The following is a 16,964-nucleotide window of genomic DNA, read 5'->3' on the forward strand; positions in this document are numbered from 1 at the left end:
AGTTGTGCATTTTCTAGCATTGTACTGGCTCTTGTTGCTCTTACTAAGAAAGTGTTAAGCCCTACCAACCATAGATAATAACATTTTGAAATTATTGAAAAAACCCCCACCAACTTTCATCCAAAACATATGGCACCAGAATTAGCACACATTTGGGAAATATGCCATCATAACAGTGTCCAGAAACACTCTCAAGAAGCTTAAAGATCAGAGGAGGAGATGAAGTGATTTGAGCTTCACAGGAACTTCTCACGACTAAATGATATCAGGACTATGTCTAAGGAAAAGTGGATGAATCATGAAATCCCAATGACATGAAGTCAACCAACTTCTGGATTTCAAAACAGAGGACTGAAGAGTAAGCTTTCTAGGAAGTAATATAAAAAAACCTAGTGTGGCAATGTTGCAAGTGAACACCAGTTTTCCAGAGTTCTCACAGACCTGTTGTGCTTCAGTTTGTCCTGGAAAAATGGTTCTCTAGCTCATCCAGTTGCTTCCATAGTAAGGCTGGTCAACAAGTAGAAACAATAACTTTGTCTGTACTCACACATCTCTAATTTTTTTCAATAACTCATTCGAAATGCATTTTTTAAATTTCTGTAATAACTTTTCCACCTCTCTTTCTGACAAAGTATTACAGACCAATCAGCATTAAACACACATTTGCTCAGTTTTAAAGGTCATTCAATAGTCACACACCAAGCTATCTTTAAAGGTAAAGCAGAGCTTGAAAACATATCTGGAATGTATGCCTCAGATGACATTTGGGTATAAATCCTAGACAAAATTTAAATTATTCTTTTAATATCAGGTATACCTTTCTAATTTCATAGAGGCCGCTAGATTTTTTATGCCCACAAGGAGCTTTCCTTACTGCAGGCAAATAAATCCTACAACATGCTGCATGGAGTATGTGTTCATGTGCAAGAACTATGAAAACCTGTAAGTCTTTCTGTCCTAGACGGGCAGAATTAATTCCAGATTTAGTCATCCTGCTGCATATCAGGACCACTGACAAGGAGGCACAGAATAACTGTGTTAGTAGAAATATGGCACTGGCAGGCAAAATGCTGTACTGTAAAAAACGAGAGGAATCTTCTGTATGTGGCTCATGAACAGGACACGCAGGTCAGGCCCACACTGATCACTCAAAAAAAAAAAACTGCCACAAACTGAAATTTAGCAGCTGTATCCATCTCAGTCGAAACTAAGACAGCAGAATATCAGTCTCTTTCAGATACAACATCTGCTCAAGCAAAATGACATACCATGGTGTTAATGAAGGATTTCAATTTTCCTACTGATGATGGGCTTTGGTTGTTTTGTAGAAGTTAACAGCCAAAGATAAACATAAGAAGCTGGAATCCTAAGAATTCAAACTGCACTTGTTTCTTCATGCTGTCTTCAGGGAATACCATCTTTGGCTTCCTGAAGAAAGAAGTATATTATGTGTTTAAAGAAGCAGCTTTTAATATTTTAATGCAGATAGAATATGGCCAATCTGCAAAACAGTTTCTATTTCAACAACAGCACCCTACGAAAATGCAAAGACACGTACGGGATACTGGCAGACCACTATCAAGCAGTTATAAACTAGGGCCAAGCAGGCATTTTGGTTTTGAATGGAACAAATGGTTCCTCTGTCCCTAAGGAAAACCCAGAGTGAAAAAAACTAATCAGGAATTTATGGCCTTGCAGGACTGCAATTTTAAGAACAAAAACAACATACAAAGTAAGAAAACAACAAAACAAAAAAAAAGGGAACCAGGGAGTAATAAAGTGCATTTATATGTTTAAAAAACCAAAACACAACCCATAAAAAAAATAATGAGGAACTAATAACAGATCATAGAACTGAATTACTAGTTTACTATGATATATCAAATATTGTGGAACTTTTCTTTCAGGAATTTGAAGAACACACACTGTAGTGCTACCAGTGAAGTTGGTGGGGTTTTTCTTGATTTTTCTACGTCCTAAAGCTGAAGATTTAAGCCAGTGCTTAACTTCTGCCCACAGAGCAAATTTAGACTGACTTGCATTAGGTAGCATGGCCTAAAGCCTTACAGGTGTGAGGGTTCAATACTAAGAAAAATAGCTGCAGCATACAACATAGTATATGAAAATAGTTATTGGTTGAGCTGCTAACTCACACAAAAGATGCAGCATTCTTCATTTGACACAATTTCCAAAAAGAAACTATGTTACGTATTTTGAATATTTCAGTCATTAAATATTGAGAAAGAAAAAAACCTCTTAGTATGTTTTATTAGTTTCAAGTAGAACAAGTAATGGTGACTATTGTCTGTTACTACTTAACATAGGACAAAAGTATACCCCTAAAAGGAAAAGGTGCAAGTGTCCCCTCAAGATAATGACTTTTAGAATGATTAAACCTTGAAGACTTTAAGTTTTGTACATTTTTTGCAGCAAGTATGCTGCAACAAGGAAAGACAAGTAGCATTGAATGAATTGCCTTTTTGTTTTCTAGTCAATCCATGAAGCTTTAAATAGCTTAAATAATTGTTAAATATATTTGAAACATGTCAAGGGTAGAATATTTATTTTATCTTAGGTGCCTTTATTAAGAAAAACATGAGCCTACACCCTCTTCAGCCCTGCCCAAAAGGAACAACCTTGTCTCACCTAAGAATCAGCTTTACTTCCTGTATATTGACCAGAGACACAGTCTGCACTTGAAGACATAAAATCTAAAAGAACTGCCAACCAGAAAGTTATAAAACAAACTTCCATTTTTACATGACATACTTTTAAAACTGAACAACTAAAAGGATTGCAACAGAATGGTCTACTTCCTAAAAATATTTTGATTCAGATAGCAACCAGTCCCCAAGGACACCTACAGATTTTGCCCACCACTGTAAACATCTCTCACAACTTTTTCTTCTTCAAACTCCATCAGAGCCTCTCAAATAACCAAATGAAAACTGTGAGTAAATCTGACATTTTGGTATATGCAAAGATAACCTGAACTGCTACCAAATAAACCCCATCAACTTACCTGCAAGATTTTTCCATACAAAATATGAAGTCTTCACGCAAGCTATTTTGCAATTACCACAGAATAGTTTTTCTTCTCCAATGGAAGTTCTTGCTCCTTGATTTCTTTGATTCTATCCTTATTATTTATAGCAGCTCCTATTGTTACCTACATTTTTAGAGTCTACTTGAAGTGTTTCAAGATACCAACAGCTGTACTCTGCCACAGTCCAGAATTAAATTCCTTATCCAAGGAAATGCCAGATGTTCATAGAAAAGCACAAAGAATCTACCATTAATTACAGACTTGCCAAGATAATTTCTTTTAGTCTTCCCAGCCAAGTACGAAGTAGAAGATTTTTCCCTTCCTAAAGGTATTTTAGTTCTTACATCAGTAGCTAATTATTTCTCGAAACCTGCACCCTGTTCCGTTGTGTGCATCCCTTCCTTAAAACTGTGATCCACATGAAATCTTGAGTATGTGTTTAGAATTTTATTTTTTATATATTGAAAGTTGTCTTTCGTTTATTAAGAAACTTGACTGACTTCAGAAAACAAACAAAAGAAAAGAAATAAAAGCTTTTGGAGAGAGCTTGGCCTTTTTTTTTTTCCTTCTTTCCAGCAATATATGGCAAAATCTATTGCCTCCCTGCTGCATAATGACTTCTTGGCATTGACTTCTCTGCTACCAAAATTTCTTGAAGTGGCAAGCAGATAAATTCAGGTGCAATTAAAAACAAATATATATATATACATATATATATACACATATATTTATACACACACATATATAAATAAGTACTTTCAAGTTCTTCTACTTTGGTATAACAGCATGTATATGCAATTATTTCTCTGAAGTCAACAGACTAAGTATAAAGCCCATCCAAACAACTCTGCTTTCTTTTTGAGGAAATAAATTCCCTTTTGTTTACTATCTGACACACCATACAGCAAAAACTGCTAACAGGAGGATATTGTCATTTTGTAAAATGAAAGAGCAGACACTTCAAGTTTCAAACATTTATTAAGCCTCAACAAAACAGTTTTAAACATGACCTAGTGCTGCGTGAGGCAAGTTTGATTATTTCCTGGATGATTAAGCATGACAACTGTGCGGACGGCTTCCGGAAGACCTTTCTGTGCAGCTTATGGACACGAGTGTGTTTTCAGAAGTCAGGGCGGTCCTTTTTCAGTTTACTGTAGTCTACATTAACCGAATAGAACTAGGAAATAGAAGGGGAAAAAAGTTAGTTAAGAAGCTTGACTACCCATTTTCCCTGGTATTTACTAAAAATATGCATCATTTGAACTCAAGTCAGGAAACTGAAATCATATTTTGAGTGTGTGAACTGGACAATAATAAATAAATAAATACAAACTTTTCATGTGCAGTAACTTTTTAATTCTCCATTCGGTATTAGAAGCTCTTCATTTAAAATGAGGCAGTGCTTATGTCTTTAACTAGAGAAAACCCACAGTGTTTCTTCCTTAACCCCCAGAATCTGAAGTCCATTCAGAGGAACTTCTTACAGTACTGCTGTAAGTGAACACACAGTGCCACATGGGAACATTTAGAGCCAAGTTTGCAAAAGGCAAGTTTGGTTTAAGCAGCTGCATCTAGAACTGCAAAGGATGACAAGGAAGAATGAAAGTAAAGAACAGATCACATGCTCAGTTTATATTAATATAAGTGGATCCTATTACAAGCAATTCAAAATAACCAAAAAAGGCACTGAGCACAATGAATTTACAGGCTAAAGGCAGATTTTGGCCTCCCCACATGACTTAATATCAAGCATGTGATGCTATAGTTTTTCTTAAAAAAAAAGAAATCCTTAATTATTAGCTTGATTATTTTTAACTACGCACAATTTTAAATTTGTTTAACCTTTTGAAAGAAAACAAGACAACCTACAGCACACTCAAATTACAGCTTCCTGTGCAACTCCTACAGTAATGATCAGGTCTTCGACTCTTTTATTTGAGAAGACTCAGGAAGTTAATATAACAAAGTGAAGTTTACAACAGAAAAACAATCTCATCAAAAGCTAAAACTTTTTATACCAGAAGATTTTACTAAATAGTCATCCTCAGTTTGGAGTATCTGTCTTTTTCATTTCCCACAGTGCAGATTTGGAAAAAAAAAAATCCCCAATGATACACACACCCAAATATGGCAAACCCCAAGGCTGTGTTTGCATGCTAAGGCAGAAGGGGAATGCTCCACAGGGCACGCACTCTTTAAAAGAATTTGTGCTACGCACTCTGCTGAATTTGCCTAATTTAGATATTTAAGAAACTACGACATTCCAGAAGCAGCAATGAAAACAAAGTACTATGTTCTTCCTGGACTTTTCAGGGAACAACAATATATTTTATTATGAAGTGTGGGGGTTTTTTGCTTATTGCAATGATTGGATAGTAAGACATGGTACCAAAGAGACACTAGCTTTGAAAACACATTAGGTTTGATTTTTAAGCAGCTTGAGAATAATCTTCAAATATTCTTAACAGGAATCTACTAAAACAGCGCTTCTGTAAAACATGATTAAAACATGATTCGTGTCCAGAGAACGGCACCGAAGCCGGTGAAGGGTCTAGAGAGTGAGCCATATGAGGAGTGGATGAGGGAGCTGGGGCTGCTCAGTCTGAAGAAAAGGATGCTCAGGGGAGACCTTATCACTCTCTACAACTACCTGAAAGGAGGGTGTAGAAGGTGGAGGTTGGGCTCTTCTCCCACGCAAAAAGCGACAGGACAGGAGGACATGGCCTCAAGCTGTGCCAGAGGAGGTTCAGGTTGTACATCAGGAAGAATTTCTTCACTGGAAGGATTGTCAAGCATTGGAATGGGTTGTCCAGGGAGGTGGGGGACGTGGCACTTTATTGCCATGGTCTAATTGACAAGGTAGTGTTTGGTCAAAGGTTGGATTCAATGATCTTAAAAGGTCTTTTCCAATCTAAATGAGTCTGTGATTCCATGATTTCTGCAGATTTTCTTTGCATGCTTCCTCATTAGTTCAATGAAATAAACTGAATATCAGTTAAAGAACATTTCTATTGCATCCAGTTACTTACAATTGTTTTGTTTTCAAACAATCAACTGGAGAACTGAATTAGTGTTTCTGTTAAACACTGACATTTTCCTGCAGTGCTTCTCATGAGTAAAGGCCAACAGGTTAGACCTTAAAAAGCTTTAGGTCACAACTTCTGAAGTTTTGTCCCTCACCCTGTAGTTTATTTCTTAGTATTACGAGTTAGTATATTCTTCCTCTCACATATAGCTCCTCTTTTTCTTACAGTGCTATATATATATATATATATATACACATACATACATATATATATATATATGACTGCTTTCATACAGACTCCATTATCAACCAACACCAGGAAAGTTTTAAATCTCAAACTCAAACCTCTCTGCTGTGAGTTCTAGAGACAAAACAAATGTTGCACAGCAGAGGAAATACATCACTCATGCAGCTACTTTCCAATATAACCAAACATCCTAAACAAACAGGCTACACTTCTGACATTTTATTTCCTAAAAATCTGTATTTCTCATTTTACCTTGTACTGGTCACTGGGAGACATTTTGTTCCATGGTTCTGGGTTATTTTTCTTGTCCCAGCTATTGAGAGAAATGCAAGATATGAAAGCATATTATGAGAATCACACTATCTTCAAAATGTAAAAAAAAAATTGCATGTGTACTGTGATTATTAGGCCATGGAGTCACACATCCAAACAAGTTTCCATAGAAAAAGGCATAGTCCTTCATCAGCAGTTTCTAAATATCATACAGTAAACTAACTGATCTCTAAATCAAAGGAGTCTTCACACAGTGTCACTGGTACTGGATCAAGACATTAAGGCCTCCGGGAACACAAAAATCAAGGCAGTGAAGTCTAATATATGGAGCAAAAGGACTGGGCACTGGGAATTACTGTGTAATTACTGTATACATACCTGACTTCAGGGTTGAACACTGCCAAGCGCATGAGATACAGGCCTGCGCCAATGCCACCAGATCCAATGATCAAAAACAGAGGGATCAACTGGAACGACGACAAAAAGAAATTAAATATCATAGCACAATGTATTAAAATAGTATTAACACACAGCATTACTGATTTCCACAATGGCAAACTAAAGAACAAGCTCACACACTGCAAGACATATCACATGGCCCTCTAAATCCCTGGCACAAGCTCCATGTGTGTGGTACATCCCTGAAATCAGAGAGGAACCATCATCTGCTAAGGCATGAATGAAAAAAATACTGCTGCATGCAGAATAATCAAACCAAAAATACTGTAACAGCGAGGTTCTGAAAGACAAACATCCAATCTTCCACTGCCAAAACAGCCCCTACCGCTTGTTCTCCGATCATGCAGTAAAAACATGGGAGTGGGGGCGTTGAGGGCAGAGGGATGCACAGCGAGAACGGAGGAACCACCCTGGGCCTAGCGGCACAAGCAAGGCCGGACAGACCGGAGGCAAAAGGGACCTGTCCGTGTGTGCCTGCCCAGCGGCCCGGCATCCACAGGAATGCCAGGAGTGGATGTGCGAGAAAGGGGAGGCCGGCGGGGCCAGGGGCACCGAGCGGCGAAAGGGGAGGGGGGGCGCAGGGCCGGGGGCTGGCCGGGCACTCACGGCCGGGTGCTTCTTGGCGTGGGTGACGATGACGCGCAGCATGGTGGCGGTGGCAGCGGGCGCCGCGAAGGTCTCGCTCTCTGCAGGCTCCGCAACTGCCTCCCCCGTCGGCCGCCGAGCCCCAATGTCACCGAGGCCCCCGCCGCAGCAGGTGCCGCCGCCGCAGCCCGGATGTAGCAGCTCCAGCGTTCGCCTGCTCGCCCTGCGCCGCTCTCCCCCGCCCGCCGCCCGGTCCTACCGCTCCCCGCGCCCGCTCCCGCCCCACCGAGCGTCCCGGGCTGTGGGGCCTCGTGTTATCGCGGCTCCGGCCCGCCCGCACCTCCGGCAGCGCCGAGGGGGAACAGGCAGCGACCTGGGCACCTCAGGGAGCTGGGCAGGCGGCAGCATCGCCCCTACCGCCCGCTGAGCGCGGCAGCGCCTGCGCCAGGGCCGCCCGGGGCTGGCAGGGCGGGGGAGCCGCGGCCGCCGGGATCGTGGGGCTGTCTGCCCGCCCCTCACAGGGCCACAGGGTGGGTCACTTTGGAAGGGACCGCAGTGGGTCACCTGGTCCTGCCTCCCTGCTCAGGCAGGGTCGTCCTAGAACACGTGGCACAGAAGTGCATCCAGACGGTTTTGGAACATCTCCAACGAGACTCCACAGCCTCTCTGGGCCGTCTGTTCCAGTTTGCGGCCATCCACACAGTAAAGAAGTTCTTCCTCGGATTCATTCGGAACTTCTGTGTATCAGTTTTTGCCCCTTGCCTCGTGTCCTGTTGCTTGGCAGCACCGGGAAGAGCCTGGCTCCATCTTGATGCCCCACTTTAGATATTTATACACAATGATGAGGCCTCTCAGCGCAGCCCCAGCTTAATAGGTCTAACTGCCTCAGCCTGTTCCTGTAAGAAGGATGCTCTAGTCCCTTAATCACCTTTGTTGCCCTCTGCTGGACCTGCTCCAGGAGCTCAATGTCTCTCTTTTACCGAGGAGCCCAGAATTGGACACAGTATTCCAGATGGGGCCTCACTACAGCTGAGTAGAGGTGCAGGATCACCTCCCTCGACCTGCTCCTCCTAATGCATGCCAGGATACCACTGGCCGCCGTGGCCCCAAGAGTGCTGCTGGCTCATGGACAGCTTGTTGTCCACCAGGATCCCCTCTTGGTGCTGTCCTCAAACTGCGTGAGAGCCCACTGCGGCCTTCCCGAGAGGTGCCTGCCCTTCCCGCTGTGGCACCAGGACTGCCCGGGAGGTGTGTGGAGGCAGCGGGTGCACACATGCACTCCTGTGTCTGCCCCCCCGGCAGGGCTCACCTCGCTGGGAAGGGCTGTGTGCTCACCATTACCCAGGTTAAAAGTCAAAGGGGTGATTTAAAGGTGAGACAAGACAGTTAGAGTTTAATTGTCCTGAAAAGGGTACAGAGAGTGAAATTCATCATAAAACTGCCAAGTTAATTATTCTGCCATAGTCAGGGTGACAAAAATTGGGCACGTACATGGCATTGAGAGAGACCTTTGACTTTCAAAAGTGGTTTATAATGAAATGTTACATACAGGTGATTCTCCCCCTCTACTCCACCTGGAATACTGCTTCCCACTCAGGTCCTCAGCACAGGGAAGGCATGGATCTGCTGGAGCGAGCCCAGAGGAGTCCACGATGATGCCCAGAGGGCTGGAGCACCTCTCCTATGAGGAAAGGCTAAGAGAGCTGGGGTTGTTCAGCCTGGAGAAGAGAAGGCTCCTGGGAGACCTTAGAGCACCTGTCAGTACATAAAGGGAACTAACAAGAAGGCTGGCAAGAGTAAGGGCATGTAGTGACAGGACAAGGTGGAATGTTTTCAAACTGAAAGAGAATAGGTTTAGGTTAGATATTAGGAAGAAATTCTTTACTGTGAGGGTGTGAGGCACTGGAGCATGTTGCCCAGAGAAGTTGTGGATGCCCCATACCTAGAGGTGTTCAAGGCCAGGTTGGATGGGGCTCTGAGCAACCTGGTCTAATGGAAGGTGTCCCTGCCCATGGCAGTGGCGTTGGAACTAGATCACCTTTGAGGTCCCTTCCAACCCAATCCATTCTATGATTCTATAATATTTTTGCCAAGGTTGGGTTGGATTAAATTATTTTTCTTGGTATATAATTCTAAATGAGCAACAGGGTTATTTATTGTATTGTGTCCAAGTGCTGCCCTAGTTTTTTATCGATTACTGTGTATCTTATATAGAATTGGGAACCTAGTGCCTATCTTTGGGTAATATCACCAGCCACTTTCATGTGTGATTTCTTTCACAAAAGGTAACTCAAAGGTAAATTTGCCCCTAAGGCATTACAAAATGCATTATTAGGTAGAGGCAATATCAGCATGCTACTAACCCAAGACAGAAAGTGTTCCTTTCCTATGTTAGAAGCAAAATAACTTTATATGTATGCTCATAGTTTCTGAGGCTGTATAATGAAGTAAAGTTTTGAAGTATAAAATAACAAAATGGCAGAGAATAAATGTGTCGAAGCAAATGGTCTTCTGTTTCACTTACTAGTTCCACAGAATGGCTTCTGCTTGTTTTTAAGAATTGTCTCAAATTGTCACAGTAAATTTAAAAAAAAAATAAAATCATATTTTTTCAGTTTGCCAGAGCCAGTTTAACTTGAATAACAGCTAACTATAGACAAGACAAAAATTCTGGCAGTTGGCATTATTCAGTAACTTGAACAGATGCATTTGTCAAATTTTTTGATTGCACCAGAAAAAAATTATAACAATGATTTCTTGGGAGTAAAGCAATCCTATTACCTGTTTCCTTCATTTGTTCCAGAGCTGGTAAACAGAAAAGGAGCATAGCTAGCATGCTCTAGGAGTTTCTTAACTGTTCCAGTATTCATTTTGTGGGGGGGACAGTACTTTTGATGTTTTTTCAAAATGACAAGAGCAATTTACTTATGCTAAAAGTATGGAAATTCACAGTATCACTGTCATTCTTTTATAAAAGATAAATACCTGAAACCTCCAAGAGTAACTTGGAAGGTTACTCATCCTCCAGTATAGTGGCTGAACTTTTCACCATATATTTGGATTGCAGGAATTACCAGTTGCCAAAGCAGTTGCAGGATAACCAGGGAGTGACCTAAGGGTAGATGGTAGCCAGAAACCATGTGTGGGTGCTCAGCAAAGCTCGCCTCAGATTGAAACAGTCTGCTTTCTTCTGCACAGCTGACATATGGCTAAGTGCAGAAATTCGGACACCTTGAGTGTCCTTTTTATACACTAGTGAGGCAAGATCAACAGGGATACATTATTTCCACTAGGCTATGTCTTGGGCACATATTTTTAGGAAAAACATTATGGTTTTTATATGCTTCTCAATATAATTTTTTTCCCAATGATTTATATTATTAGCTGTCTTCTTGTGCTTTTGTGAATTTAAACAGAGGCATAGTACCTGATCAGTTTGCAAAATTTCTCATGCATTTTATAGGCTTTCATAAATTTTTATCATTGTGTACATCAGCTTTTATTGCCTGGCCCTGTATGGCTCAGCTGCTTCATCATTCATATATGTGTTTTATTATTTATGGTACTTGAAATTTTGTGTACAGGAATGAATTTTGCAGATGAAAAAAATTAAAGAATGAAAACAATCCAAAATGAGATTTTTTCATTCTAAGTTTAGAAATTGAGAGTTAATATTCTTAAATATCACACAGTGCAAGCACTGCTAAAAATTCAGTCTCTCAGTTGTTTCATGTGAAATTCTGAGCATAAACTCAAGGCACTTCTTGGAATCTTGATGGTGGATCTGTGGTTCCTAGAAATACCTACTTAGCTGCTGTGTTTGTGTGCTTGTACTATGCCATAGTTATATAAATTGTATGGGTTAATATATGATAATACTGTCACTATATTGGCCATACTTGAAGACTAACAGTTTTCTATTACTCATCAAGAATCCATCCATTCCCAAAAGACAGTGAACACTAGATAAAGTTAGAGAATTTTGCCACCTTTTTCTCTGTTTCTCAGCTACTCAAGCTGAAAGTAAACACATCTATTTCCTCTTAAGGTTTGGTGTCTTTGCGTTCATGCCTGACAATTAAATTTATGATGTTTTAGTTAGATATGTCACTTCCTTTATTTTAAGTAAAGTTATTTTCGTGTAGGTTTCTGCTTTTAAATAAATTCTTCAGGTATTTCAGAATGATTTTGTGATGAACCAGTCAATTAAGAATTAGGAGATAGATTTCCAGTAGTGCTCGGCACTTCTGAAAATCCAAGTCCTCAGTTTATTCCACTGCTTTATCATTTACTTTTTCCTCTTTTCTTTTGTTCTGTACAGCCTCACCTCATGCCTTCTGTCTCTCACTTGTTCCTCTTTGATTGCTATTGTACCTTGTTCCTGTCCTTAGGCTCATTTGAGCATTTGATTTCAGAAACTTTTCTTCTATTCCAGATGCTTTGTTTTAGTATTTGGTGGCCTTCCTGTTTCTAAAGTCTTTCTTCCCTAAACCTTACCTGTTATTATGAACTGATTCATAGAAATCTGCAGATTTCTTCTCTGTTCAACATCAGTTATGGTGTGCTTCATTTTTTTTATATTAAAACCAATTGATTTTAGCCACAGATATGGTCATGTCTGATCTCCTGAAGAACAAGAATCTGAAGTCATAATAAAATCAAAGGTTATTTGAAGAATTGCACTCTTAAGGTTTGACAGAGTCAGTTCACGAAATAAAAGAAACAGAGACAAAATTGTAGTCAATTTAAAGTTACATATTTCACTTGGAGGAAAATAGGAAGGAGAGATGACTAGGTTTGGAGATGTTCCAATTGGTCACTGATTAAGAAACTAAATTCATCATGAATTGCCCTACAGCATCAGGACATTTCTCTGTTAATCAGAACAATGTATAAACTGAGGATTTTCTGTACAACTTATCAGTTTTGGTAAAAAGGCAAGGACTTTTAAAAATAATTCTTAGCAGAGAAAAGGAATTCTAGGAGAGCAAAATGTATTTAAAAACTTTGAAAAATATGTAAAAATGTAAATTTGGCTTACATGCAACAAATACACAAAATATTTCACTTTGGTGTTGTTTTGTTCCGATTTGTATGTCTGTTCCCTCAGTTGTAAGTCGTTCTATTCCTTTCTCTGCACTTAGCAGGGGGCAACAACAGAACAGGATATATTTATGCAGACCTCTGCCAAACCCATTTGCAGTGGTTTGCTTACATCTTCCTTAACATCTGACTTAAATTTGGGTTTAAGGCTGTTAAATGGAGTGGCTGCATGTTCTATTCTGGCATCCCTGCTCTAAGGGCAGAAGGGAACGTAGGGACTGAGGTGGAAGCATAGGGGCAGTAACATTGCACTATAGCATCCTGTGATAAATCTTCCATTAAGTGTAAACATTGTAACTGTTCTGCAAAAAAAAATCTTAAGAATTTCAGTATGTTGCAGTTAGTTAAGTGAACTGTTATGCTTACAGGGGAAAAAAAAAGGAAAGAAAAATTTAAGGATATAAACAAGATTTTTTTTTTTTAAACACCACCAAAAATATTTAAGAGAACTAGGGTGAAAGGGAAAAAAAAACTACTGGAAATTTTAATACTAAGCACAAGGGCTATAAGAGAGAAGAAATTAATAATAAGTGGTACCGAAATGTATGGCACAGAAATATTCTACTACTCTCCTTTATGTCCGTCAAAACTATGGGTTGGTAAAGGGTCCTGTCTCCATACATCCATTGAAAGAACACAATAATATTATACAGTTTAGGGGCATGTTATGCAGCATAACCTGTTAACAACCATATAAGCAAAATTTCTGTTAAATAGGGGTGCTAGAGATCTGGAAAACAAAACAAAAAAAAAGGTGAAAGTGGTTATATGTTCTATTACTAAAGGAGGAATTGTTTTATAGAATTTATAATCTGCTCAGCAAGCCAAAGAGTAAATACTCTACTAGGACAGAAAAACTTTTTTTTAGTTCACTTGTACTTATGTATATAACTTATAATTATTCATTTATATTAAAAATACAAATTATGTCCTGGATTTTTGCAGTGCTATTTGTAAACTTAAAAGTTTTTAGCCCTAATGTACAGATCCTCAGTAATATTACACTTTTAATAAGTGTAGAGTTATATAGACTGCTGTAGCATTAAAGTAGCTATAATTACCTTAAAGCTAATAAATCCTTACTTTAAAATGAAGGCTTTTAATTTAAAATGAAAATAAATACATTCTTGACACAATGAGAGTGGCTATGTGAATATGTGCTATTTAGCAAAAGTGAAATTGCCAGTAATAAAATGAAAATTCACAGAAAAATTCCTTAATTTTTCTTTCCCAAACTTAAGTATCTTGTGGCAAAATATGGATATATTTTCAAGACTTTAAAATTTTGTCCTTGAACATAATTTTTATAAAATCCTAGTTCCTCAGCTGTCGTAAATTTTAATTGGTGAAACTTTATAAAAAATCTAGAGGGAAGTTCTTTGTTCATCCATACAGAGTATGAAAAGAATCATTGGACAGGACATTTCTTAGCATAAAAATGCTCTTCCCCATTCCTCGCATAGAAAACGTATTAAAGTGTATATTGCACAATGAACCAGGTGGCTGCATGGGTTGTTCATAATGGAATACTGAGGGTTTGTATCTTCCAGTTGACAGATTCAAATCTGGCTCAGTAAATTTTCTTTAGGGATTTTTGGATCAGCATGAGACAGTGGGCAGCAACTCCGGTAACAGATCCTGCAGAAGCAATCAGGTCACAAGCAAGAGTTTGCCTTACCTATTGAAAATAAAACATGAAAGAATTCAGTAGTTATGGAAGAGAATCAGAAATAGAGATGTGTAAGAGTATAAGACATTCCAAAATGGATGAAAGTATTCAGGTTTTAATTACCAACATTTATAAAATGGATGTGGTGGTTTGTTTGTTTGTTTTTTAATGCAGTATCACTCCATGACTATTAGGAACAGAAACTAAGAAGAATGACATGGCAGAAGCATAACAGCTGAGAATCAAATCCTTAAAAGGAACTAAATTATGGTCCCTGCTTACTGTCTAGGTTCAAGAGAACAAATGAAGCAGCTGGTCTTTATATTTAAAATATATTTTATTTTCAATTATATAATCTGCCAAAGGTTAGGATGCAGAAATACAGGCCCCTCACAGCTTGCGCCCAACTGGGAGACTTGAATCTGATCAGAAGTTGTTACTGGAATGATACCCTAAAAACTTTGCTCATCCAGTGCCCTTTTATAAATAATTTCTTTCATGCAATTGCATCCATACATAATGGTATTTCCCCGTAAGCTGCTCTTGTGTTTGATTTGAAAAACTATTCAACTCCATAATAAAAGATACATTTAATGCCTCAATAGAAAATCAGTATCTTCACTAAAAATGTAAAAAAGGATGGGTACCTGAAATTGCTTTTAAGTAGATGCTGCTTCAACTACTCAGAAATAACTTACTGGAGTCAAAATAAAGCTGCTTCTGTTTCTAATGCCTATAATTGTCTCAAAGTATTTGATCTTTCATCCGAATACAGGAAGTTTTAATTTCTGGTATGGAATAAGGAGAAGCATGCTTGAAAAATCCTTCCAGGACCATTCTGTGACATTCTTTTACATATGCTGGGGAAGAAATAGATAGTCCTAACAAGTCCTCTGCTCTGATGTTCAAAAGTTGTTAGCTGTTAGTAAATCTTTTGTTTGCATATGGTTTTACCAAAATTTATTCAAGTGTTTGGTTGTTTTTGTTTGTTTGTTTTGGGTTTTGTTTTGGTTTTGTTTGGTTGGTTTTTTTGTTTTGTTTTGTTTTTTAATGCTTGGAATCTACACTGACTGAGACAAGTCACAGATTTTCAGGTCTGGCATGACAGTTAGGGTCACGCTAGTAAAAACTTATATTTCATCAGCTATCAGATAATTATTTATAAAAATCTGATCAGAGTTTGCTCTCTGAATAAAGGTATTCTCCTTTACTGGAAAATAATAGTTTGGTATTGATAGCCCTTTCCAGGACATATTGCTACTTAGGAGAAACTGATACACCTGCCACAGGAGTGACTTGAGCAGACAGTCTGGGAACAGAACAAACTGCTTATAGGCAGCTTCTGAACTGTAGAAATACACACGCATACACACAAAGTATAATTGACTGTGCAACAGCTGCATGGAATGATACATGAGACCTCACATTCACTATGCATTCCAAACATTAGAGAGAACAATATAATTATAACACAAAAACATGAAAACTGTGCATGTTTATAAAGTATAGTCTTATTGCTGTGGCACTACCTGCAAAAGCTGTGCCAACAAAAGATTACATAGTTAGGAAAGTATAAATAGATTTGGTATTCTAATTTATTTTTCTGTATTTTTTTTTCAATGGAGAATGTCAGTATTTTAATGGAACCACAATTTATAGAAAAATAAGACTTCCAAATCTAACAGTTTCAATAAGCCAAAACTTGTTCTCATTTACGACAATGATAGAGCCCTTAGAGAACAGGATGAGACATAATTCTGATCAAACTATTTTCCACAAACCTAGGCTGGAGAAAGTTCTCATTCATCTTCCACTAACAAGGACTGTATGCTTTTGTTTTCTTTATGGAAAAGGTAAAGAGGGATTCTTGCTATTTATGAACAGGACAAATACTGCTATTTTGGAAGTAAGAATGTTATTCATGTAGTTTCCAAAGAAAACATTATTTGCCTTCCTTTTCTGCTGTAGTTTTTAGAGGAAGGTTAGTGTTTGCAAAGTAGAAAGGAGTACTGAATTGAAATTGCACATGAATGCTTTTCAGGTAGCTGAGAAATCCAGTATGTTTTATGCATTGCAGCACGAAGAGACACGTCAATTCAGCTGCTTATGCCAAATGACAGAACTATTATTGATTACTTTAGGAGTCTTGAATTATGTTGCAGAAGCTGGCACTGTTGGGTAACACAGAGCCATCTGAAAAGCATGGGTGTGGAGCGTGTTCTACATGTGTTTCAGGGAATGACAGTGCACTGGGGCAATACATGTAACAAAACTTTAGAAATGCAAAAGTTAGGAGTTTAGTTTAAGCAAGTCTCGCTTCTGAAATCTGTAGAAAGATACAAGTGGTTCCCAGAGGCAATTTAAACTAGTTAGAATAAATCACTCATTCAGGATGTCATCTTTGGCCCTTGCCAAAATCACTGGAGATAAAAGCTGATGCATGGGGATAGACTTCAGTTGTATTTCAGAAGGTGTAACTGGATAAATCTCATGCTTTTATTAACCTTCAGAGCAAAACCAGGATATCTGCAGTATCCTGGTATGAACCTGGTAAGAC

General features: G+C 38.8%; 1 protein-coding gene across 1 annotated transcript; it reads right to left on the bottom strand.

The window, feature by feature from the left end:
* Positions 1-4,005: 4,005 nt before the first annotated feature.
* On the bottom strand, positions 4,006-7,829 carry NDUFA4 (NDUFA4, mitochondrial complex associated). The gene is made up of 4 exons (XM_027639395.1): positions 7,657-7,829; positions 6,970-7,058; positions 6,571-6,631; positions 4,006-4,223 (listed from the first exon to the last, which is right to left on the bottom strand). Exons 1-4 carry the CDS (start codon positions 7,696-7,698, stop codon positions 4,167-4,169), a joined length of 249 nt encoding a protein of 82 aa, XP_027495196.1. The 5' UTR covers positions 7,699-7,829; the 3' UTR covers positions 4,006-4,166.
* Positions 7,830-16,964: the final 9,135 nt, after the last annotated feature.

Source organism: Corapipo altera, unplaced genomic scaffold (assembly GCF_003945725.1).
Source record: "Corapipo altera isolate COAL_440 unplaced genomic scaffold, ASM394572v1 44, whole genome shotgun sequence".
NCBI lineage: Eukaryota > Metazoa > Chordata > Aves > Passeriformes > Pipridae > Corapipo > Corapipo altera.